Consider the following 24,646-nt stretch of genomic DNA (forward strand, 5'->3'; position numbering starts at 1 on the left):
TCTTTCTCCCTCTCCCTCCCTCCCTTCCACTCTCTCTAAAAAGTCACTGGAAAAAATAACTTCTGATATAGGTTAACAAAGAAAAATTTTTTTAGCCCGGCCGGGCGTGGCTCAGTGGTTGAGTGTCGACCTGGGATCCAGGCGATCTGGGTTCGATTCCTGGTCAGGGCACATGCCCGGTTGTGGGCTTGATCAATGACTCTCTCATCATTGATATTTCTGTCTCTCTCTCTCCGTCTCCTTTCCTCCCTCTGAAATCAATAAAGATATATTTAAAAAAGAAAAAAATTTTTTTTTAAAAGTAGGTTTTTTCAAAAGAGAAAAGGCTGATTATGGTGGATTCTGCTATTTTGACTGTTTAGTAGCATCCTATGTATGTATGGATTATGTCTTTTAGGAGAGAGAGTAAAATTTATAATGTTCTCCAACTATGAAAGAACGTGAAATTGCCGAAGAGAGCTCCCTGTTCAGTTAATAGTGGTTTCAGTAAAAGATCTGTTCCTATTATAGGTGGGTTAGCATGATCAGCCCAACCCACCTCTAAATCACCAGGTCTGAGTGATGAGGCAGCTGTTACATACATTTGAATTGTTCACAGTTTTTAAATTAGACATAACCACATATATAAGAGGGCTGAAGGAGATAACACTGACATCCTTCCTAATTTGAAAATTCAACAATTCCCACTTAGTGATTGTTAGGATGGTTGGGAGCAGAGATGAGGCATCTCGTGTGGAATAAGAGATCTTTGGGCTTCTTATCAGTATTTCACTATAGATACTATTTCTCTCCTGTTTTGTTTAGAATAAGAGCAAACTCTGTTTTCACATTGGGTACGGAATGAAGGGAGGAAAGTAAACAACTTAGCAGAAATAGAGAGTTGCTTATTCTTTTAACAATATAGAGCCATTTGAATAATGTTGCTGTTTATCTCTGTTTCATAAAGAAGAAAGCCCAGCAGACTTAAAATGAGGGGAATCTCCTTTTAATCATATATCTACCCCCAGCCACTATTTAATGCTAGGTAAATTATAAATCTCCCTAGCAAATCACATTGTAATTTCCATAGTAAGTTTATTATTTCTTTAATGATAATTGGAATTATGTATTATAATTTACTTATTTTTTTCATTTAGATTCTACAGGTGCTTCATTTGCTTGTTATGATGAAATAAATACAAGAGCAGATAAATATGGACAGTGTGGCAACTATAGGAGTTGTGGAGCTCCGTATGTATTTAGACAATTCTAATTTTTTTAAAAATGTAAGTTATATGTTGCTAAGATCCTAGAATATATTATAGGATCTAGAATACACTAAAGTGGTATTTTATACCAGGTTTTCTTTCTTTCATGATCTGAGAACAGCATTATTACCCATTGCCTACAAATAAAATGGGCCTATAACGTTACAACAATGACCATAAAAATTACCTCTGTTTATTGTTGTGATGAGCTAGACATTGTGTTATGTAGTTTACATACATTATATATATTATAAATAAATTTAATACATCTAACATTTAAAGTAAGAGTTATCCTATTTTACTAATGAAAAAAATTGAAGACCAGCAACCATTTGCTTAAATATCAGAAGCTAATATAGGAGAGATCAGGGCCAACAGATTGGAAAAATCATTAATTTTTTCCCTTGCCACATTGCCTCACAAAACAAAAAGAGCCACATTATACATAAGTCAGTGTGCTCAGGAAACTTACTGAGAAAGTTCCTGAAACCTCGGTTTAAGTTAGTAAAATACCTTTTTAACTTAGCTATATCAGCAATCTATGTTAATAATAAGAGAATTTTTTTTCTGCTGTATGCTTCTAGTGATCTTATGTGTGGAAAATTAATTTGTTCCTGGCCACATAAAAAATTAATAATACGTACAAATTTATCTGTGATTTATGCACATATACGCGACGAAATATGTGTATCTACATATCGAGAATGGAGCACAGGTGAACATGTGAGGGATGACACATTTGTACAAGATGGCACAGCCTGTGGTCCTGAAATGGTAATTAGAACTACAAAATTACAAGTGTTTTCAACATCTCTTATGGTAATACAATACCAACCAATGCATTTTAAAACAATCTGATAGAGGTATCGTTTACATATCAGCTATGGTAAGTGTGCAGTTTATTGCTTTTGATTAATTTATAGAGTTGCACAACCATCAGCACATCAAATTTTAGAACATACCATCACCCCTTTCCTCTTGCCCACTTGCCCATCTTTACCCCTAAGCAACACATCCAGTGTCCTCTATTATTAACATCTAGCATGAGTGTGATAATTTGTCATAATCAATAAACCAATGTTGATACATTATTATTAACTAAATTTAATAGTTCATTCAGATTTCCTTAGCTTTCACTTAATGTCCTTTTCTAGGATTCAACCCAGGGTACCACTTTGCATTTATTAGTTGTGTATACTTAGGCTCCTCTGGACAGTGACAGTTTCTTAGAATTTCCTTTTCCCCTTCTCCTTCGTGGGAAGACTACAGAGGTAAAGAAACGGTTCATTGTATCATATCAAGTGTACATACTTATTGATGTTAACTTTGATCATCTGAGTGTGGTAATGTTTTCCAGATTTCTCACTGTAAATTATTTTTCATTTTCCCTTTCTATATTGAAAGAGGTTACTATGCATAGCCCACACTTAAGGAGTAGTAAGTTATATTCCACCTTCTTGTGAGCTCAGGATGTACTTAAATCATTTTGAATTCTGCACAGTTTTGTCTATTCTCTATTTATTCAATCATATATTTTTGACAGTATGGACTCAGTGGATATTTATGTTACAGCTTGGGTTATTATCCAGTATGACTTAATTTCATTGTTCATATTGTTCTAGCTTTGGCCATTTCAGTTGGCTCCTGTGTCGCTTTGACATACTCTTAATCATTGTGGGATTTTTGTTTTCTTTTTGAGTGCTTCCTTACTTTCTGGAATCACAAGCTGTTTTAGGTTCATTTTGTATGTTTCCTGCCCTGATTCCCAGAATTTGCCATTCTCCCAGGAGCCCTGGTTCATTTTAATGAGAAAGGGTAGTTAGAAACCAAGATCTAGGTACTAATTGTGATTTTTGCTACCGGAGTTTCACTGGTCTAGCCCCATCAGCAGACAGATCTAGGAAATATATATCTATATAATATCCATGTATATATTCATGTATATGTATATATGCATATATGTATGTATATATAGTCATATATATCTATATATCTACATTAAAAACTATGAGATAAAAATTATGTTCTCAAATTGAACGCATAATATAAGATTCATTCTAGCCTCCTACCTTTTCATATATTTAACTGTTACCTCTAACACTGACACACTTTGTTCCTTTATTCACATCTGTATTGTGCCATCCTAGAATGCATCTAGAATACCCATTAAGTTGTTTTAGAATGGCTAAACTCATTCTACTGTGATAAAATACTAATTAGGATTCAATATTTGTTTTTAGTTATTTTGTCTTTAACCTGAATGTATAAACATATTTTATTCAAGAGTTACTTGGGTTAATTTATTCCCCCCCCCCCAGTGTGGTTTAGATCATTCATTTGAAAAACAATAGGCCGTGAGATTTCCCTCCATCCTTGTTCATATTATTTTAGTTTAGGTTTTCAGATGTGAAATGTAAAAAAAGTTTAAGGTTTAAAACAGTGTCTTCAGTAAATAGTTTTGGGAATCTTGGACAGATATATGCAAAAAAATGAAAACAGATCTTCTTACACCACACAAGAATAAATTCAAAATGGATTTAAGACTTCAGAGTTAGACTCTAAACCATAAAAAAATCCTGGAAGAAAACATAGGCAGTAACATCTCAGGCATTTCTTGTAGCAATATTTTTTTTCTGATATGTTTCCTTGGGTAAGGTAAATCAAACAAACAAATAAATAAATAAATGGGACTGCATCAAACTAAAAAGGTTTGCACAACAAAGGACACTGTCAAAAAAATGAGAAGACAACCCCCTGAACAGGAAAACGTATTAGCCAATGATACATCTGATAAGGATTAATATCCAAAATTTATAAAGAACTTCTAAAACTCATCATCAAAAAATCAAACCATTTAAAGAATGGGCAAAGTACCTGAATAGACCCTTCTCTGAGGAGGAAATGCATATGGCCAATAGGCATATGAAAGATGCTCACCCTGGCCAATGTGGCTCAGTTGGTTGGGTGTCATCCCATGTGCCAATAGTCACTGGTTGGTCAGGGCACATGCCCGGGGCTGTGGGCTCAATCCCCAGTTAGTGGTGTGTGGGAGGCAGCTGTACAATTTTTCTCCCTCATCGATGTTTCTCTCTCTCTCTCCCCCATCATCTTTCTCTAAAATCAATGAAAACATATTTTAAAACATTTTTTCAAATATGTTTTCAATTTCTTGCTCTCCTCCTTCTAGCACCCACTATGGTGCAAGTATTGGCATTGTTGTCCCAGAGGCTTTCTGCACTATCTTCTTTCTTTTTTTTTTTTTTTTGGATTCTTTTTTCTTTTTGCCCTTCTGATTGGGTGTTTTTTGCTTCGTTGTGTTTCAAATTGCTGATTTGATTCTCAGCGTCATCTACTCTACTGTTGATTCCTTGTAAATTATTCTTCATTTCAGTTAGTGTATCCTTCATTCCTGACTGATTCTTTTTTATGGTTTCTACCTGTTTTTCCTGCTATTGAAGTTCTCACTAAGTTTCTTGAGCATCCCTATAACCATTGTTTTGAACTCTGTATCTGATAGTTTGCTTGCTTCCATTTCATTTAGTTCTTCTTTTGGAGACTTCTCCTGTTCTTTCATTTGGTAAGTTTTTCTTTGTTTCCACATTTTGGCTGCTTCCCTATGCTTGTTTTTATGTATTAGGTAGAGCTGTTATGTTTTCTAGACTTGGTAGAGTGGCCTTGTATAGTAGGTGTCCTGAAGGGCCAGTGGTGCAGCTTCCCCAGTCACCCAAGCTAGGCACTCCAGGTACACCCCTGTGTGGACTGTGAGCACTATACTATTGTAGTTGAGCCTTGATTGCTGTTGGCATGTCACTGGGTGGGGTTGACCTCCCAGGCTGGTGGGCTGTGAAGACCAGCTGTGACTACAGAAGATGAGGTGCTGTGAGGAGGTGATCGTACAGAGCAGAACTTGTTTAGGTGGGGCTTTGGTGCTCATGGAGTCTGCTTGTGGAGGTGCTAGGGTTATAATCGGCATGGTCTGAAGCTATTTACTGGGTGCACTGGGTCTGGGGCCTCCCGGAAGAATCAGGGTCAGCCACTGTCTGTGCTCTGCCTGAGGATACCTGGCATGAACTACAGAGTGATCTGCAGGTGGCTGCTACTTGTGCTGGGCCTAGAGGTGCCCAGGAGAGGCCAAGATGTGAACCAAGGCTGGCTGCTGCTAGTGCCGAGCCTGGAGCCACTCAGGAAGAGGTACAGGGTACAGAGAGGCCAGATACTACTTGTTTGAGAGATTTTAGGAAATTCTGAAGCATGAGCTGTGACAGGCCATATGTATGGGAAAGCCACTGGAAACAGCTTAGGGGGACTAGCAAGTTGGGTGGGGCGGGGTCTCAGGGAATCACCAGGGTAGGGTGAACAGAGTGAGACAGGTTGATGGAGACTCAGATATGGCACCTACCTGCCTGCTCTTTGGTGGGGAGAGGGAAGGCTGTCTCAGAAAAGGAGCAATGGCCTCTACTACCAATTTTGTCTGGCAATAAGCTTCCCTCCACCTTCGCTCTTGCCCTGATGCCAGACAGTGCAGTCCCTGCCTGTATGTCTTTGGTTCCTTTTAAGCTGCTGTCCCAGGGCTAGAGTTCCGAGGGAGTGAGTCTGAGTAAGATCATGTTTGGCCCCTTTAAGGGAAACTGCCTGGGACTCCAGCAGCCCCTCCATCTCATTCAGCCACACTCACCACTGGTTTTGACAGCCAGAAGCTATGGGGACCTCTCCTCTTGGCACTGGAACCCTGGGCTGGGAGGCCTGGTGTGGGGCTGGGACCCCTTGCTCTTCAGGGGTGACCTCCACAGGTGAGAAATCTCTCCCGATTTTTATTTGCCACACATGGGTGTGAGACCAGCCCAATCCCGGTCTCTGCCCCTCCTTCCAGTCTTGATGTGGCTACTTCGTTAAATCCCTAGTTGTAGGACTTCCATTCAGCTAGATTTCAGGTGGTTCGGAATGATGGTTGTTATGTAGTTTAGTTGTAATTTTGATGTGGTTGTGAGAGTATCCTTATACCAATATTTTTAAGACCTCAATCTCCCACCACTTAGTACTCAACCCTGACTGTTCACAATAATTGCCTGAACCCTGCCCCCAGGGATGTTGATATAATGGTCTCAGGTGGAGCCCAGGCATAAGCATTTAAAAAATGCTTCTCAGTGAATTCTTGAATTCCAGGAACTAATCAAGTAATTTTTCTGAAATATATCTTTCTAAGAGGACTTTTGGTGCTAGATGGTAAGAAAATAAAACTTCCAGCTTCTTACTTATGATTACATCTTTATAGTCTGAAGGTACATAGTTTATTTCACATTTATTTCAATGTACTCACAATTACTCTATTTTATTATTTTTATGCCAATCCTCAGTAATATGAATTCTGGAATTTTCTTCAGTTTTTCATCTGTATTATCAATGCACACAATCTGATTGACTGACATCATTTTTCATTTCCTTTTGATTTGTTTTAGTATTGTCTCAGTTTTTCATGTAGAGAGATTAAACACCAGATCAATGATACTCTCTGCAACAATACTAGAGATTGTCAGAACAATGGAGTAAGTAATTAATTTCAATTTTCATTTTAAATAACATGTTTTGAAAATTCAATAAACAGTTTGGCAATTTACAAATCACTTGAATGATTTCTTAAATCATTTTTATACTACTTGGTGTCATTTAACAGTCTATAATTTATAGCTTTAGCATTATTTTTCTAAGAAACCTGGCCAAACTATTTATTAGAGAAGATAAAGTAGAAACATTTAAGATGATTCTGGATGTAGAAAATGTTTGGTAAATATGTGAGGTGGATATGCTATAAGCAGCAGGTGTTACCATATAACCAAAATCATTTTATTTTTATAGAGAGAAGGCAGATACTGGTATATTTACTAGTAATTGCCAATATTTGGGTTTTGCTGTGTGGAGAGTTAAAAAAATAAAAAAAAAAATTGATTTGGTAAAAGAAACTAGATGCAATTTTTAAGGTATAGACAATTTCAAGAGAAAATTTGTGAAAATTTATTGAATTTGTCTATTTAATATAAATTTTCTAGAAGGGATAACTTCTCTGGAATAAATTATCTGTTAAATAAGTATAGAATGTTCATGGGTCTCGATTGTAAAACAGCCTTGTACATAAAAAATTGTTCTATTTTCTGATTATTCTAGTTTTGCAACAATTTTAACCATTGCCATTGTAAAGCTGGGTTTACTCCTCCTAGTTGCAGTCCAAAGCCAAAAGCATTTGGAAGTGTGGATGATGGGCACATATCTGAAACAGGTTAGTGTCTTTAGCTAAGAAATATATATGCATATGCCTTGGACATGGACAGTTGTGTGGTAAAGGCCAAGTGGGTGGAGGTGAGCAAAGGGGGTGGGTGGAGGTGAGCAAAGGGGGAGGGGGGGCACCTGCAATTCTGTCAACATAAAAAATTTTAAATAAAATGTAGAAAGATAATATGCAAGAGAATAAATTAAAGTATCGATTACAAGCTATATTACCAGAGAACTAAAGCCAAAAAACAGTTTTATTTTAATTGTAAGGTTAAAAACATCTTGGACTGTGTAAGTTTGTACTCCTTTTCCTATATCAACATTAACATTGTTTACTGACATAAAGTATACCCAATATTAGGCACTTTTAAAAGTAGAAATTCCAGTGCATTAGTTTCACTAGTTAATTTAGGTTGATCACTTTGGATTGTTTTATATATTTCTGGTCTAAAAGAGTGTTAGTACTCATTGCTATGTTAATTCCACTAGAATCTTTCAGGCTGTGTTTTATTCCTTTTTCCTGAATTATAAGGGTTCCAGTTTAATCTTTTGGCATTCCCTGCTCCCTTTCCCTGGGTTTCCTGAGCACTGTTTTGAAATCAAGGAGGCCTGGATGAGACTGAGTACAACTCGGGGATACTCCCTGTTTCAGAATGTATGGGAGCCCACCTAAAATAATCTGGGTGCAGAAGAGGGCTTGTCCACCCTTACTCCCTTTCCTCTGGAGGTAAATAAATAATGAATCTCCTGGGCAGTCTAATCTGTAGCTTAGATACTAGGGGGTAGTCATACCTAGGGTGACCCACTTTATAGAGAACTAACACAAAGCTGTATCAGACTGTGTATCATACCAAAATAAAAGCATGATAATTTAACATGTAACATATAATTGTACACATATGTTATTTTATCATAAATATGTGAAAAATAGATACTTATTTGAAATTACATATTTTCATAATTTTACCTTCACAGTAATCTAGGTTTTCTAAAATGCGCCTCAGAATTCCTCCAGCCTCTACCATTTCTCAGTTCCAAAGTTATTTTCACACTTTTAGGCAGTTGTTACAGCAGCACCCTAATTTTCAGTACCAAAATCTGTATCAGTCATGATTCTCCATAAAAAGTGGATGGATAGGATGTGTGTGTGTGTGTGTGTGTGTGTGTGTGTGTGTGTGTATGGAGAGAGAAAAAGAGAGGGAGAGAGAGAGCAATTGATTGATTGACTCTAAAGAATCGGCTCGTGTTTATGGAGGCTGAAAAGTCCGAAGATGTGCAGGGTAAGCTGACACACCTTTAGCCTTAGGAGAGCTGATGGTATAGTTCCAGTCGAAAGGCTGGTAGGCTTGAAACCCAGGAAAAGCCAATGTCTAAGTTCAGTTTCCTCTGTCAGGGAGAACCCTTTCTTATTCTCAAGAAGGTCAGTGTTTTTGTTTTATTAAGACCTATAGATGATTGGATGAGGCCTACTCATATTAGAGAAGGCAATCTTCTTTACTCAGTCTACTGATGTAAATGTTAATGTCATATCAAACACCCTCATAGAAACCCCCAGAATAATAATTAATTAAATATCTGGGCACATGGCCCAATCAAGATGACACATAAAATTAACTACCACCCACATCAAGAGTATTTTTTGGCAGGGTGTACTTCTCTGTATACATAGATTATTTTTATAAACTTGAAATGTATTGATTTATGACCGAATAGTTAATTGGAGAAACTAGATAATCATGTAAGCTGTGTTTTTAACAGTACAGAAACTGAGATAGCTTCCATTATGAGCAATATTGTTTTTACTTTACTTAAAACTTTCATCTTTTTTTTTTCTGGAGTCAGCTTGAATGTCTGGGGGGGAAAAAAACAACTAAGGGACATCTTTGAGAGATGCAGCTGATGGATTCAGGCTCCTCCGGGAGAAAATCTTTTTTTTACGTACCTGATGTTTGACTATAATGTTTGTTGTGGGTAAGATCTGTGTTTTGGGGAGTGTTATTTGACAATTAAACCCTTTAGTAATAAAGGCTAAAACAGTTTGGGGTAATAAAAGGGAGGAGGGGAAAAGCCATGAATAGTTAAATGCCTGGATGATTCCCGAAAGCATCTTTGGAATGAAGTAGAAGAGCTTTGAGGCAGATTACTGGGGACTAGTTTTGACCAGTGGAAAATGGAGACCCAGAGTAATTAATTAAATGAAGAACACCAACGTGAAAGGAGAGTTAATAGAAAATATTCTTTCTTGGCTGTTATTAGTAGTGCTTGTTAAAACTAGATAGTAGTATAGGGGGAAAAAGTAAGACCAATTTTACTGGTTCCTGGAAATCCTACTCATGCTTCTGAGCCCACCTGGGAATATATTACATTCTTTTCAAATAACTCATGCAGTGTCATTGATTACCCAAAAGATTATACAAGGGGTTGAGAAATCAATCTGCAGCATATAGCCAGAGAGGCTGATCTCTTCATCTCATTCAGTGGCTTTCTGATTACAAATATAATATCCTTATCCTAATAATACTGGGAACCCCAATCACATGCACGAAGCAGACAGACAAAGTGTTGAACTTTCTACCTTGACCTCACTTGAAAAACATTATGGGAAAAAGGCAGAAACTCCGGGGCAGGAATAATAGGAGTATATTGAGACTCCATGGTCATAGATAAGTGTGGTTGGAGAGTGGCTTCTCTGCCTGTCACCTCCTCTTTTGTTCCAATTGGCAAAGAAGAGATAGAACAGTATTCTGTATCTCATACAAGGAGGCAGGCCAAGAAACTATGGAGAAAGTGAACTGAACTTGATAAATCCAGTGAACTGAACAGTATAAATCCAGAAAGGTGGCTAATATATACAATGAAGTGGAACCTGAGGAGCCACATTCTCAGTTGAGAATGAATAAGAACTGATGAGAACAGTGTAGATATTAGCACTAGTTAGTCAATAATGGGTTAACATCAGGCTTGGTCATGCATTCGATAAAATAATCCTACGGAGATTGTATTTTCTACTGCTACATATTTGACTAAACAACTTAGTTAAATAGCTAAGTTATTTAGTGACTACTAATTTTTAATTTTTAGAAAATAATTGGAGTAATATAAGAGAAGTTAAATGCCACATTACCCAGGTTTAATTCTTACATTTAGGTATAATCCCAATAATCTCTGTAGTATGCACATTTGAATTTCGGAGAAGCTGTATCAGAACAGAATTGAAAAAGTGTTTGCAAGTATTAAGCATGTGCTTCATGAAAGGACGTTACCTTCAGCCAAAAATATCACCATATGGTAGAAGGTGGAAAATGCAAAATCATTAGTAAAGCACTAGTAACATCTCATTTTGTACATTTGACTTTTTTGGATTTTATTATATATGTATAAAATGTTTAATGTTTGGGAATAGTGTTGGTAATGATACTCTTTTCACCTTTTCATTTGGTTAACAAAATCTCTGACATAATTTGAAATGGGCATTTTCTGTTCTAGGTAAAAGTTTCTCCATCCAAAGATCTCCGAAACGCCAAATTCAACTGATTTTCTACATTTCTTTACCTTTGCTTATCATTATTGCTGCTGTTTTAATAAAGCAGGATAAAATAAGAGAGCTATGCTACAGAGATGAAACTGGAAGTGAGAGGTATATATATAAAACTCTTATTAGAAAAGCCAAGAAAAAAGTATTCAAATTTCATCAGGAGTAATCTAAGACTATAGGTAAAGCAATGTGGGGGAGGCCCAGGGATATATTTCAAACAGGTTTGGTATCGTCCATGTTTTTTCTAATTTTACTCATTTTACCTCGAGAATCACTTTAAAAGGACATATGGGTGCCTTGAATATTGTGCTTTATTCAATCTCCTAGGTCCACTGACCTGTCGAAATAGTTTTATTGTCGATGGGCTTCATGAGACTAGGTGATGCTGCATTTCAAGGGAACTTTGAAAACACAAATGTTTTAGATACGAAGTCTCAGACCAGTGGTAAACAACATTATTAGAGCACCTCTTTCAACTAGAGATATCTATGAACCTGCATGTAAAAGCTATGATGTCTTTATGCTCTTAAAATTATTCTCCATAACAATAAAATGGGAGATAATAATAGCTTTCCAATGTAGCATAAAATTTTGGATACACCAGGTTAATAAGTGAAATCACCATATTACCTGTAATCAGTTATACAAATATTTATGAGCCCAGCAGGCTACCGCCGGACAACTCTGCTAGCTGCGTTACCCAAATATTTAAATGTCATTATTGAGACCTTTATTAATAATTTACTGTATTTTCCCACAGAAGTATTTACCTCTACTTTTGCCTTTCAAAAATTGATAGGAGGAGTGTACATGAAGAATGTGTTATGAGAGGAAGAAAAAAATATGTACAAACATATAGAAAATTTAACCAAAATTTTTGACTACTACTTAGGGGTTATTTGGCTTAATTTGACCTGAGGTGTTAGGGATAACATAGAATCAGGGGACCTGTCTGTGCAAATGTGGCTTATAACATAAACACTTGAATAAATGTAAGATGAGGATAAGAGTTCATCAACAAACCACATTGGTAGTGGCATTTGTTGTAATGTTGAGACAGCATCTGTTTTGTTTGTATTATTTTATGTTGTTAGAAGAAGAAATTTCATTTAATGAATCACTCTTTCTTTGAAAACCTTTATTCAAATAGTCAATTAAGATTTTAAAATTTCCCCACTTTAAAATAAGTTTTATTAATTTTACAGGTCTGTGTCAGAAGAAGGCAGCAATAACAGCACGTTATCCCCAAGTGTAAGGTGAGTGTAGAACAGTGTGATTAATCATTTTGCATTGTATGCCCAAAACATACATAAAAACATACAATAAAATTTTAAAAAATTTAAAATGTTTTGCTTCCCAAAGGACTTCCTTATAAAAGGGAAAAGGGAAGTCATAAAGTGGGAAAATACTTTTACAATACATATTTCCAATGAAGGACTCATATTCAGAATATGTAGAGAATTCGTACAAATCATTAGCAAAAGTTGGGAGAACCCAGTAGTCAAAATATTTGAAGAGACACTTCACAGGAGACAATATCAAAGGGTCTTAAAACACAAAAACATGCTCAACACCATTAATCATCAGAAAAGACCAATTAAAATAAATGTGAGGGTCCCCTACATTTTTATGAGTGGATCTAATTAAAAGGACTGACATCAAGGGTTGATGAGACAACCAGAACTCTCACACATTGTAGGTGGGAGTATACATTGGTACAGTATACTTTTATTTCATTTATTTTATTTCAATTTTATTTTTTTGATACGCATTATTTTATTTAGCAGCATGTTCCAAAGTTTCGTATCTATTTCAGTTTTTACTTATAGGCATATAGACTCTTTTTTGTTGTTGTTGTTTTTTAAGGTCTCCTCACATTATTTATTTATTCTTTTCCCATGCCCTCCCCACACCAATGTCCGCATCCATGGGCTATGCCCGTAAACATACAAGTTCCCTGATTAATCTCTCCCCGCCCACACACCCCTCCCAGCCTTCCCGCTGAGATCCCTCAGTTTGTTCCAAGCTTCTATGTCTCTGGATCCACTTTGTTTATTATATTCCACATATAAGTGAGATCATTTGGTACTTGTCTTTCACTGAGTGGCTTATTTCACTGAGCATAATACTCTCTAGTTCCCTCCAGGCTGTGCCAAAGGCTAAAAGGTTTTCCTTTTTACAGCTGCTTAGTATTCCATGGTGTATGTGTCCCACAGCTTTTTATCCACTCAGCTACTGTTGGGCACTTGGGCTGTTTCCAGATCTTAGCTATTGTAAATTGTGCTGCTATGAACAGAGGGGTGCATCAGTTCTTTGCGATTGGTGTTTGGGGTTCCTTAGGATATATTCCTAGAAGTGGGATCACTGGGTCAAAATGGCAGGTCAATATTTAATCTTTTGAGGAAACTCCATACTGCTTTCCATAGTGGCTGCACCAGTCTAGATTCCCACCAGCAGTGGACTAGGGTGCCCTTTTCTCCGCACCCTCGCCAGCACTTGTAGTTCATTGACTTGTTGATGGCAGCCATTCTGACAGGTGTGAAGTGATTCCTCATTGTGGTTTTAATTTGCATCTCTGATGATTAGAGATGTTGAGCATTTTTTCATATATCTCTTAGCCATTTGTAGGCTCTCTTTAGGACATTCGAAGTGTCTATTTAGCATTTTTCATATGTCTCTTAGCCATTACAAATATCTATTTAGATCCTTTGCCCATTTTTTAAATGGATTGTTTGTCTTCCTTTTTATATATTTTGGATATTAACCCTTTCTCAGATGTGTCATTGGCAAATATGTTCTCCCGTAGAGTGGGATCCCTTTTCGTTTTGTTGATGGTTTCTTTTGCTGTGCAGAAGCTTTTTATTTTGATGCAGTCCCATTTGTTTATTTTCTCCTTAGTTTCTCGTGCCCTAGGAGAGGTATCAGCAAACATATTGCTATGAGAGATGTCTGAGATTTTACTGCCTATATTTTCCTCTAGGATTTTTATGGTTTCATGCTTTACATTTAAGTCTTTGTATCCAGTTTGAATTTATTTTTGTGTATGGTGTAAGTTGGTGGTCTAGTTTCATTTTTTTGCATGTATCTGTCCAATTTTTCCAACACCATCTATTGAAAAGACTGTCTTAACTCCATTGAGTGTTCTTGCCTCCTTTTTCAAATATTAATTGACCATAGCGGCATGGGTCAGTTTCTGGGTTATTGTTCTGTTCCACTGATCTATATGTCTGTTCTTATGCTAGTACCAGGCTGTTTTGATTACAGGGGCTTTGTAGTATAACTTGACATCTGGTATTGTGATCCCTCCAACTTTGTTCTTTCTCAGGATTGCCATGGCTATTTGGGGTGTTTTTTGGTTCCATATAAATTTTCGAAGTGTTTTTTCTAGATCTGTGAAATATGCTGTTGGTATTTTAATAGGGATTGCATTGAATTTATAGATTGCTTTGGGTAATATGGACATTTTAATGATGTTAATTCTTCCAATCCATGAACATGGTATATTTTTCCATTTGTTTCTATCTTCCTCTATTTCTTTTTTCAGTGTCCTGTAGTTTTCTGAGTAAAGGTCTTTTACATCTTCATTTAGTATATTCCTAAATATCTTATTTTTTGAGTTGCATTGGTAAATGGGATTGTTTTTTTAGTTTCTGTTTCTGAGAGTTCATTATTGGTGTATAAAAATGCCATCGATTTCTGGGTATTAATTTTGTATCCTGCTACCTTGCTGAATTCATTTATTAAATCTAGTAGTTTTTTGGTGGAGTCTTTAGGATTCTGTATGTACAATATCATGTCATCTGCAAATAATGACAATCTTGTTTCCTCTTTTCCAACTTGGATGCCTTTTATGTTTTCTTCTTATCTGATCGCTGTGGCTAGGACTTCCAGTACTATGTTGAATAAGAGTGGTGAATGTGGACACCCCTATCTATCTTGTTCCTGTTCTTAGGGAAATGGTTTTAGTTTTTGCCCATTGATTATGACATTGGCTGTAGGTTTGTCATATATGGCCTTTATTATGTTGAGGTATGATCCCTCTATTCCCACTTTGCTGAGATTTTTTATCAAAAATGTTGTTGGATTTTATCGAATCCTTTTTCTGCATCTATTGATATGATTATGTGATTTTTATCTTTCAGTTTGTTTATGTGATGCATCATGTTTATTGATTTGTGAATATTGTACCAGCCTTGCATCCCTGGAATAAATCCCACTTGGTCATGGTGTATGATCTTCTTAATATATTGCTGAATCCAATGTGCTAATATTTTTTTCATGATTTTAGCATCTGTATTCATCAGGGATATTGGACTGTAATTCTCTTTCATTGTAGCGTCTGGTTTTGGAATTAGTCTAATGCTGGTCTCTTAGAAAGAGTTTGGAAGTGTTCGTTCCTCTTGGATTTTTTGAAAGAGTTTGAGGAGGATAGGTGTTAGTTTTTCTTTGAATGTTTGGTAAAACTCCTCTGTGAAGCCATCCAGGCTAGGGCTTTTGTGTGCTGGGACACCTTTGATTACTGTTTCAATTTCATCAGCAGTTATCGGCCTATTCAGGTTTTCTGACTCTTCCTGATTGAGTGTTGAAGGGTTGCATTTCCCGAGGAATTTGTCCATTTCCTCCAGTTTGTCCAACTTGGTGGAATATAGTTGTTCATAACAATCCTTTGTATTTCTGTTGGGTAAGTTGCTATTTCCTTTCTTTCATTTCAGATTTTGTTTATTTCCGTCGTGTCTCTCTGTTTCTTCATGAGTCTGGCTAAAGGTTCATCAGTCTTGTTTATCTTTTCAAAGAACCAGCTCTTGGTTTCATTGATCTTTTGTATTGATTTTTTGGTCTTGATGTCATTTATTTCTCCTCTGAACTGTATTATTTCCTTCCTTCTACTAACTCTGGGCTTTTCTTGTTGTTCCCTTTCTAAGTTTTTAAGTTATAGGGTTAAAGAGTCTATTAGAAGTTTTTCTTGTTGTTTGAGGTAGGCTTGTAGTGCTAGCATCTTCCCTCTCAGGACTGCTTTCATTGTGTCCCATAGATTTGAAGTTGTTGTGTGTTCATTTTCATTTGTTTCCAGGAAGGTTTTTATTTCTTTCTTAATCTCTTTGGTAACCCATTCATTGTTTAAAAACATGCTTTTCAGTCTCCATGTGTTTAAATGTGTTTTAGTGTTTTTATTGTAGTTGATTTCTTTTTTTCTTTTTTAAAATTTTTTATTTATTTATTTTTTTATCTTTATTGATTTCAGAGAGAGGAAAGGAGAGGGAGAGAGAGACAGAAACATCAATGATGAGAGAGGCATTGATCGAGCCCACAATCTTGGTATGTGCCCTGACCGGGAATTGAACCCTGATCGCCTAGATCCTGGGTCGACGCTCAACCACTGAGCCACGCCCGGCCTGGCAATTGTAGTTGATTTCTAATTTTATGCCATCGTGATCTGAGAAGATGCTTGATATGATTTCAGTCTTCTTGAACTTAAAGAGGCTTGTTTTTTGTCCTAAAATGTAGTCTCTCTGAGAATGTGCCGTGTGCGCTTGAGAAGAATGTATATTCCGCAGCTTTGGGGTAGAATGTTCTGTAAATGTCGATTAAATCCATCTGATCTAGTGTATCATTTAGGGTCACTGTTTCCCTGTTGATTTTTTGTCTGGAAGACCTATGCAGTGAAGTCAGTGGGGTGTTAAAGTCCCCTACTATGACTATTGCTGCCAATCTCTCCCTTAAAGTCCGTTAGAAGGTTTTTTATAAACTTAGGTGCTTCTATACTGGGTGCATATATCTTTATCAGGGTTATATTCTCTTGCTGGATTGATCCCTTTAGTATTATTTAATGACCTTTCTTGTCTCTCATTATGGTCTTCATTTTGAAGTCTATTGTGTCTGATATGAGTGTTGCTACCCCAGCTTTTTTTTTTCATTTCCATTTGCATGGAAAAATTTTTTCCATCCCTTCACTCTCATCCTGTGTGAGTCTTTTGTTCTGAGGTGGGTCTCTTGTAGACTGCATATAGTTGGGTCATGTTTTCTTATCCATTCAGCCACTCTATATCTCTTTATTGGGGCATTTAATCTGTTTATATTTAAGGTTATTATTGAAAGATACGTATCCACTGACATTTTGTTTCTTTATAGCTGTTTCTCATTCTCTTTATTTCTACTTCTAATTATAGCAGACCCTTTAATATTGCCTGTAATGCTGGTTTTGTAGTGATAAATTGTTTAACCTTTTTTTGTCTCAGAAGTTCTTTACTTCACCATCCAGCCTGATTGATAATCTTGCTGGACAGAGTAGTCTTGGTTTCAGATCCTTCTTTTGCATTACCTTGAATACTTCATGCCATTCCCTTTTGGCCTGTGGAGTTTCTGATGAGAAGTCAGATAACAGCTTTTCGGGAGCTCCTTTTAAGTAACAGATTGCTTTTCTCTAGCTTCCTTTAAGATTCTCTCTTTGTCTTGGATTTTTGACATTTTAATTATGATGTGTCTGGGCGTGGGCCTCTTTGGAATCTTCTTGCTTGGGGACTGTCTGTGCCTCCAGAGCCTGTGTGCTTTTTTCCTTGACCTGGTTAGGGAAGTTTTCTGCCATTATTTCATCAAACAGGTTCTCTAACCCCTGCTTACTTTCAACCTCTGGCACTCCTATAATATGAATATTGTTATGTTTTATGCTGTCCCACAGCTCCCTTAGACTGTCCTCCTGTTTTTTCATTGTTTTTTGTTTTTGGGTCTCTGTTTCAGTGATTTTTTCTACCCTGTCTTCTAATTCACTGATCCGATCCTCAGCTTCTTCTAATTTGCTGCTTATTCCTTCTAATGTATTCTTTATTTCTGCTGTGTCATCCTTCATTGCTGACTGGTCATTTTTCATAGTTTCCAAATCTTTTTTCATGCTGTTGAGCATCCTTACAATTAGTATTCTAAACTCTATATCTGAGAGATTGCTTATCTCCATTTCATTTGGCTCTTTTTCTGGAGACTTCTCTTGCTCTTTCATTGGGGCTTGTTTTTTGGTCTCCCCATTTTGGCTAAATGTTAGGTAGATCTGCTAGGATTCTCAGTCTTTTTGGAGGGTCTCTGGTACAGGCCAGTGTCAGGTGCAGTTTGTGACTGGCCCTGAATACCCTGATTGGGGCTATCAACAACCCCAGGCTTGAGGTCTCCACTGCTGGGGCTGGATGGGTTTGGACAGGACCGAGATGCACAGCAAAGTCTGTTTTTCTAAGGCCTGGGTCCCAAAACAGATCAGGCAAAGACTCAGAGCAGCCTGAGGTTTGCCTCAGTCTGCAGACTGGTTAATCTGATTCTCTTAATGAGCCTCAGGCTATAGAAGCTCCACAGGTGGGGCAGCTGGTTGTTATCAGTCTCTTAACAAGCCTCAGGCTATAGAAACTCCTCTGGGTAGGGTGAGAGGATCTCCAGGAGGGTGGGGCAATTGCTTCCCCCCTCAGCCAAAAGCCAACAGTTTGCCTCCCAAGAAAGATGTCCCCCACAGTCTAGGGGAATGACTCTCCCCACACAGCTGCAGTCCACTTCCCTCTACCTGTGCCGTATACGGCCCAAGGTGAGTGGCTGCACAGGAAACGTTGTGCGTTGGCTCTTTAAGAGGGTGCCTGCAGTTTCAGCTGCCTCTCCCTGGCAGATAGAAACCCCGGCTGCTTTTCACAGCCAGATGTTATGTGGGCACTTTTCTCAGTTCTGGTGCTCTGGGCTGGGAAGCCCATCCTGGGGTTTATGCCCCAGAGTCCTCAGTGGAAACTCCCTACAGCTGAGATATCCCTCTGGACCTTCAGCTGCTGCCTGTGAGAACCCAGCCAGCCCTCTTGCGACCACACTTCCTACCAGTCTCTTTGTGGTCTCCACTAAACCAAATGGGGATATCCTGGTAAACTCTTTTTTTTATAGGTTTAATCTTTATTGTGGAAAGTATCACAGATACCCCCTCCCCCTCAGTCTGTTGCATGTTTCAGTATCTCTGAATCTGTTTTGTTCATCAGTTTATTTTGTTTGTTAGGTTCCACATATGAGTGAGATCATGTGATGCCTGTCTTTCTCTCACTGGCTTATTTCAATTAGCATAATACTCTTTGGGAAGATCCACGCTGTCCCAAAGGGCAAGGGATCCCTCTTTCTTAGGGCTCCATAGTATTCCATGGTGTAAATACTTTTTTATCCACTCATCTACTAATGGGGGTTTGGGCTCTTTCCAGATCTTAGCAATTGTAAATGACAGTTCAGCAGTTTAGCATCACCGAAAACTCTTAGGTTTCAATCAAATTTGTAACCTACATTTTTATTTTTAAAACTATCTTATGTATCATATTTAAATTTTATATTTACTTTATAATGCAACATTTATTTTCTAGACTTATGACAAAAGAAATTCCCCATGAATTTTGAGTCTTATTATCTAAAATATTTTTCTTTCCTTTTCCATTTAACTTAAAGCTGATTGTCTTTACTTCTCCTTTTTTTATCTTTTAACTTTAAAACTTAGCCTCTTCTTTTCCAACATCAATTATCTATTTTAGGTTTCTCTATATTTTAAACTCAATGAAAATCTATTTTGAATACATGGGTACAGAGAATTGAGAAAAAGATTCTGAAATGTATATGAAAGAAAAATAGGGATATCCAGGTGAAATGTAGATCGTTTTATGTTCAAACTTCATATTTCTGATTGTTAATATATTATCAAATATTTATTAAAATATCTAAATTACCTTGGTAGACGTATGAATTAACGATACATTTTCGTAATCAAAACACAAAGATGATTTCCATTAACAATATAGATGCATATCTTAAATGTTTTTCTAAATATACATAAAAATACTTTTTTTTAAAATTTAGGTGCTATTATGGACCATGTTCCCTATCTTAAAAGTAGGCCCATATAGTTCTTTTCTGACATTCGGTGTTTGAATTTAAAAATGAAAAATACTTTATTTTAAAATCCATTTTTATGAATAATTAGAGTACTTCCAGTTTTTCATTGTTACATACTCCCTGTAAATAATATCCTTAAATGGATACACATTTTGGAGCAATTGTTTGATTATAGTCTCAGAATAAATCTCTAGAAGAGAGATTGATCAAAGCATAAATAGAGTGTGTACACTCTTATCTCTTACTGATATCTATTGCCAAATTACCTAGTTGTAATGATCACCACCAGTGTGTATGTGTCATGTTGTAACTTCATAAATTATTTACTTTTAGTCAATTGGACACGTGATTGGTATATTTTCTGAGAGATAGTATATCTTAAGTTTTACAATTTTTTTATTATCCTACTGATTTTTATTTTTATTTTTCATTATGTCATATAGTAAGGAGCTATTTCTATAAAGAGTATGGCATAGAAATAAAAAGTATGCATTATTACCATATGGAACTAGAGGCATTATTGAGACTCCTTTTAGTATTAGGGATGCTTGGTATATTTTTACCTTCTTCCATCTCTTACTTCGCTGATTTTTCTGTTATGCAAGTTGGGTTTTTAGATCTAGCATACTGTTAATAAATTCCTATTTTTTAAACATCATTTCTCTTGGTTCCAAAAATATTTTGTCATTTTTGCTCTTGTACTTAAGTTTACAACAAACATTTTAACCTTATTTGATGCTTAACTAGTTTAATTTTTCATAATTCTGAAGTGATTTTAGATTTTAACGATCTAAAGATCCTCTTCACCTGGAGTCCTTGGAATGCCCAAATATTGACTTGACTCTCCTTTCTTAATTTATTCAGTTAATTGTATGTGTATCAGAGTGTGTGAATCATCGTACTAAACATGGATAAATAAACACTTAGAGTATTTATAAAGCCGTTTCTCTTATAAAATTCAGAGTATTTGCAGTAGAGGTAATAGATAGTTGTTTTTTCTGGATTTAGTTTTCATTTCCATGATCGTTTCTTTTCAGTTATCCATGCCTTTTAAACTACTTGTGTTAGAAATATGTTAGCTCAGAAAAAAAGAAGCAGCTCAGATAATTTTGTTTGTGTTGTATTTTGTTTCGCTTTCTCTTACAGCAACAGTCTCTGACAACCTTGGCCTGGAGAGGGGATAAATCCAAATAAATAATCAGAAACTGGCTAAACCAAGAAGAGAAAAACATAATTTATTCCTCACCTCTGATGTCACTGCTGAAGGTTTAAATTATGAAATAATAAATCATCTGCATCTGAATCACCTGAATTATGTCTGGTGTCTACTGTATTTTCAGCCTCAACTTTCGCCCTACTACTCCAACTTGAATGCAGAAGAGGGTCTGAATCAGGGGAGAGCAGCCTAGGGCCCTCATCCCACGACAGCAGGAGGGCCTGTCGGCTCAGCCTCATGATGCAAGGATAGAGAATATCCCCTTTCCCTTTGCCCTTTCTGGTGACCTGAATCTCCCTCCCTCAGTCTGGCTTTCCTCCTTCCGTCAGAGCTCCTAGCCTTCAGTTGGCTTGTGACTTGTCCCAGTGGCATTTACTGAGATACGATATGAATACAGTCCTTCTCTTGTTACTGCTTCTCCTCTTTGAAAGCTGTATGCCCTCTTTAGTGTGTTAAGATACCTGTTACCAAATATTGCCTTGATATATCATGAAGCTAAGGAAGCAAAAGCATCAGAGCCACTTGCTTGCATAGGTTCTTTTCAAAGTCATGGGCCTAATTTTGTATTCTTTTTCTCAGAGTTCATCAAGCTTTATATAGCTCAGGAGCCACTGAACCTAGATCTGCTTGTTCCTCAGCTTCCTTGGAGTGGTGTATTGGAGGCAGTTCATATCAGCTCACGAGAGCTGATTGTTAAACGATTAGAAATTTTGTTTTTATTAAAAAAATAAAGACAAGTATTGGCAGGGATGTAAAGAAATTGGAACCATTGCATGGTGGGAATATAAAATCTGCAACTGTTACGGGAAACAGTATGGAAGTTCCTCAAAAAATTAAAAATGGAATGACTATATGATCCAATAATCTCACTTCTCAGTATTTATTCAAAAGCATTGAAATCAGGATTGCAAAGAGATATTGGCTCTCCTGTGTCTATTGTAGCATTATTCACAATAGCTGAGATGTAGAGACAACTTAGATGTCCATCAATAGGTGAGTGGATAAATAAAATGTGATATATGCACCTTTGAAGGCTGAATGGAATACTATTCATCCTTTTAAAAGAAGAAAATCCGCAACATGCAACAACAGGGATGAATCTTGAGGACATTACACGAAGTGAAATAAGCCAGTCACAGAATGATAAATATTGCTATTTAGTCATTAAAGTGAGGTTTGAACATCAGAGGTCCTTTTTAAGGTAGTGAGTATCATCTCACTAGAGAACTTATGTTGTTGAATGAGCAGGGCTTAGTTGAAGAGTTCCAGAACTTCAGAGGTTAAATGCTATTGATCTGGCCTATGAGTTTCAACATCTCAGGAAGGATATCAGAAGCAGTTCACATTTGCCTAGGATGGACAACTGTTTTAATTCATGATTTTGCCATACTAATTCTTCTGTTATCTGTCATAATATAGTAGAAGGGATTTGGATCATCTGGACATCCCATAGAACATCATGTTGGCTCACTATACCAATTACATAAGGTTAATAAGGTTAATTATACCTTAAAAAATAGGCAAGTATTCCAGATACCTTGGTAAAATACATGCCCCCGGAGGGTGAGAGACACACCCTGTGCAGATTCTGGCACCTGATTCCTCAATGACATTTTTAGGGGTCTACGGGGAAGTGGCATGCTGCAACATTCCCTCCAAAGTAAAGAATAGATGGCTGCACCTTGGGCCTTCTGTTACTAAGAAAGGGCCACAGCACTTGGTAGGCCTCTTTTGGTTTTGGAGGCAGCATAATTTTCACTTGGGAATGCTACCCTGACTCATTTATTGAATGATTTAGAGGACTTCCGAAGTAAGAAAGGTCTACATGAGATCCAGGTTGCAGTATTGGCATCTCTGCTGCCTGGGCTATATGAACCAGGAGACTCCATGGCCTATCAGGACTTATGGTATAAATAGATGCTTTGTAGAGTCCAGTCAAGCCCTAATACGAGAGTTTTGGTGCAGAATTTTGAGCTTCTGGGGCAAGGTTATATTGTCTTCATCAGAGAGCTATATACCATTCAGAAAGCAGTTCCTGGTGTGCTACTGGTCTTTGAAAGGGACTGTGAATCTGAACATGAGATGGTAAATGACTGTGCAACCAAAACTGCCCATCAGGAACAAGTGTTACTAGATTCACCAGATCATAAAGTTGGCTGTACCCAAGGGCACTATATTTGAGACTGAGATTGAGTTGGGCACAAGCAAGTTGCATAAGTAGATCTTCATGACATCCCTTACTCTGACTTAATGCCTTTCTTAGCTCACAGTTGTGGACTCATGACAGGTCCCAATAAGCATGTAATGAAAGAAGAAAACATAAACTGAGCTTTCTTTGTTAATGAGTTAGCTTGGTATATTGGTGTAAACCAAAACTGTATTGTTGTGTCTCTACCCCTACAATCAGTGTTGGCCCTTGCAGACAGTGGATAGGGGAACTGTTCCCAGTGGGAGAGCCTCAGGTGGTACACCTGGTAATCCAGTTTCTATTGAGAAGGAAGTAGGCCAAGATAAAAACATACATGGACTCATGTCTGTGGTGCATGGTTATGAGTTTTAGGGAAGATTACAATAGAGATAAAGTACTCTTCTCACTACAGCATAGCAAGGGACACATGACATCAACTTGACTTATCACCGGTGATGTTAACCTTCTGTTTCATTTCTACCACTTATTTGACCTTTTAACAGCCTGTCTTACTGTATTTTTTTAATCCTCACTTGAGGACATGCCAAGAGAGAGGAAGGGAGAGAAAAAGAGAAAGAAACATCAGTGTGAGAGAGAAACATCGATTGTCTGCCTTCCATGCTTGCCCAGACCGTGGAATCAAACGCACAACCCAGGCACATGCCCTGACCCGGAATCGAACTGGCATCCTTTTGGTGCGCAGGATGATGCTCAGCCAACTGAGCGACTCTGGCCAGGCTGTGTTGTATTTTTTGATTTGTATAATCTCCAGGCTGCTTTTTATTGTCACAGATCCTGGAAGGCTTATCTTTTTCTGTCTTTGGGTATTTGTGTCCTTTGGTTTTTATATGCTTTAGCTAAGTTATTTTTCTATGATGTTTTAACCGTTGCTTTTCAGATGTTCTCTTTTGTTGGAGAAAAATCTCGTCATTCAGGTTCAGCGACCTACTGATATTATAACTTATCGCTCCCCATGTTCTAACTTGAGAATAGTAGTAATAGAGTCGGAAAACAAAACCAAATTTTGTTCAAGATGTTTATGTTTAAAAATATACGAAACGGGCCATACGTTTTAGGAAAATGTTTCCAATAATTTTTGTGCCTAATGGAGTGAGTTTCACTGATGTAGATATATCTTATTATCCCAGTGATGCCACCTGAATAGACTTTGTAGCATAGCACATAGGGTCTTCTTTCAGAAGAGCTTAAAATTCAGTTACATATAGATTGCTAATACTGTATAAATCCTTATGTTGTGCTTATTTTTGTGTGGAAATAGAATGTAATATATAATAAACAAATGCTGGAATTTT

General features: G+C 37.0%; 1 protein-coding gene across 1 annotated transcript in view; it reads left to right on the forward strand.

The window, feature by feature from the left end:
- LOC308553631 (disintegrin and metalloproteinase domain-containing protein 5-like) overlaps nt 1-21,235 on the forward strand; it is an 80,068-nt gene extending 58,833 nt beyond the window's left edge. Inside the window, exons 18-25 of the mRNA XM_081129654.1 lie at nt 1,137-1,230; nt 1,832-2,021; nt 4,789-4,824; nt 6,704-6,790; nt 7,407-7,518; nt 10,998-11,148; nt 12,252-12,302; nt 21,076-21,235. Of these exons, the coding sequence (XP_080985780.1) occupies nt 1,137-1,230; nt 1,832-2,021; nt 4,789-4,824; nt 6,704-6,790; nt 7,407-7,518; nt 10,998-11,148; nt 12,252-12,302; nt 21,076-21,088 (734 nt within the window). The 3' untranslated portion in view covers nt 21,089-21,235. The remainder of the gene's footprint in view (nt 1-1,136; nt 1,231-1,831; nt 2,022-4,788; nt 4,825-6,703; nt 6,791-7,406; nt 7,519-10,997; nt 11,149-12,251; nt 12,303-21,075) is intronic.
- The last annotated feature ends 3,411 nt before the right edge of the window (nt 21,236-24,646 follow it).

This window comes from Miniopterus schreibersii, assembly GCF_964146895.1.
Source record: "Miniopterus schreibersii genome assembly, chromosome: 2".
Taxonomy (NCBI): domain Eukaryota; kingdom Metazoa; phylum Chordata; class Mammalia; order Chiroptera; family Miniopteridae; genus Miniopterus; species Miniopterus schreibersii.